Source organism: Arachis ipaensis, chromosome B03, assembly GCF_000816755.2.
Source record: "Arachis ipaensis cultivar K30076 chromosome B03, Araip1.1, whole genome shotgun sequence".
In the NCBI taxonomy this organism is placed as follows: Eukaryota; Viridiplantae; Streptophyta; class Magnoliopsida; order Fabales; family Fabaceae; genus Arachis; species Arachis ipaensis.
Window position 1 is genome coordinate 30,353,332 of NC_029787.2, and position 1,446 is coordinate 30,354,777.

A 1,446-nucleotide genomic window follows, 5' to 3' on the forward strand; every position below is an offset into this window, starting at 1 on the left:
GCTATCTTAATTGAACAAAATAGATCAAGATATAATAGCTTGCCTTCTAGAATTATTAGGGTTACGAATTCAGGCACAGTTCCAGCTTCCCGGTTGTAGATAAAATTCAAATCGAATTGAGAACAATTTTCATGTCCGCTTTCCCAAATTCTTATTTTAAGTTTTTAACATCAAATTCAATTAACTATTAAACTAGAATTGAAACCAAAACTCTTAACTCCATGATAAGATTCAATCGAACAATATGACTGCCACAGGAATCGGAATCGGAATCGGAATCGGAATCGTTAGCTATCCAGTTATCCTTCAAATTCAATCTTCCCTAAATCCAGCCCCAAGCGATTCGTAAGTTAAAAAAATAGAATATAATTAAAAAATGGAAACCAGTTACCAGATAGAACATGATTATGCATAAAAAAATAAATTAAAATTATTGTAATATCACAAATAATTGAGTTGTTTCATAATCAACCAGATCGATCAGATGCCAAATAATTAAATAAATAAACAAATAACAGTTTTTTTTTTATTAGCATTCAACAATGTTAGAATTAAAAGCAAGAAAGGACACAAAAAGAATAGTATCTTGTCAAATGAAACCTGAGATTAAATTAAACCTATAAGAATAATCTTAGTAATGTTGTTCCCCAGTTTCTAGATCTACGGAAACGGAACCCAGTTGATAATTTCTGAGTCCAACGGAGGAGGAAGCAGCGGCAGCAGGAGAGGAAGAAGGAGATGAATGAACAGAAGAAGCAACCATGATCAAGCTCCCTTCACTCCACGCCCTCCTCATCGGATACGAGATATTGTTACCCCTGGGCAGCTTGTGGGTGCACGCGCCACCTCCGTTACGGGACTTGCTATGCAGCGCACAGCTGCAATTGCGGTGGTAAGGCCGGCGCTCCACGCAGTGGTCATAGCCAGAGATGCTCCCCTCGAAGATGGGGCGGAAAAGACCATCTGCTGCGGCGCCGGAGGCCATGCCAAACAGCACCTAAACCAGGAAGGAAAAAAAGATATTGCCTTTCGCACTGGCTTCCTTCCTTGGTTGTTATCGCTTAATGCGTTATTTAACTTGCTATTAATGGGCCGGTTTGGTGATCACAACGTGTTTGCGCCGACCACTTTTTGTTTTTTTTCTTTAATTAAAAAAAACCAAAATATAACAATAATATGAAATTTTCAAAAGGGCGTTAAATAAATAAAGTATAGGTGCTGTTTATATTGTTAGAGCCAGCATGTGTTCCGGGGGTTCGTTATCATGACTTAGTTGTAGACCACATGGAACCTTGGTCCGGGTTTCTCGATATTTCTGCCTCAGACTTCGCAAGCTATGACTCGATTCGATTGTAATTTTGTAATTAAATAATTTATTATATAAAAATTATATTTTTATTTTTTATAATATGTATATTTTAAATTTTATTTTGTATTAAATTAATT

At 36.4% G+C, this 1,446-nt stretch overlaps 1 protein-coding gene across 1 annotated transcript; it reads right to left on the bottom strand.

Annotated features, from left to right (window-relative positions):
- On the bottom strand, positions 496–1,113 carry LOC107634307. Its single transcript, XM_016337849.2, has one exon. It carries the CDS (start codon positions 983–985, stop codon positions 632–634), a length of 354 nt encoding a protein of 117 aa, XP_016193335.1. The 5' UTR covers positions 986–1,113; the 3' UTR covers positions 496–631.

Coding starts and splice junctions, on each gene's coding strand:
- LOC107634307 (XM_016337849.2), bottom strand. CDS start 985: ATGGCCTCCGGCGCCGCAGCAGATGGTCTTTTCCGCCCCATCTTCGAG.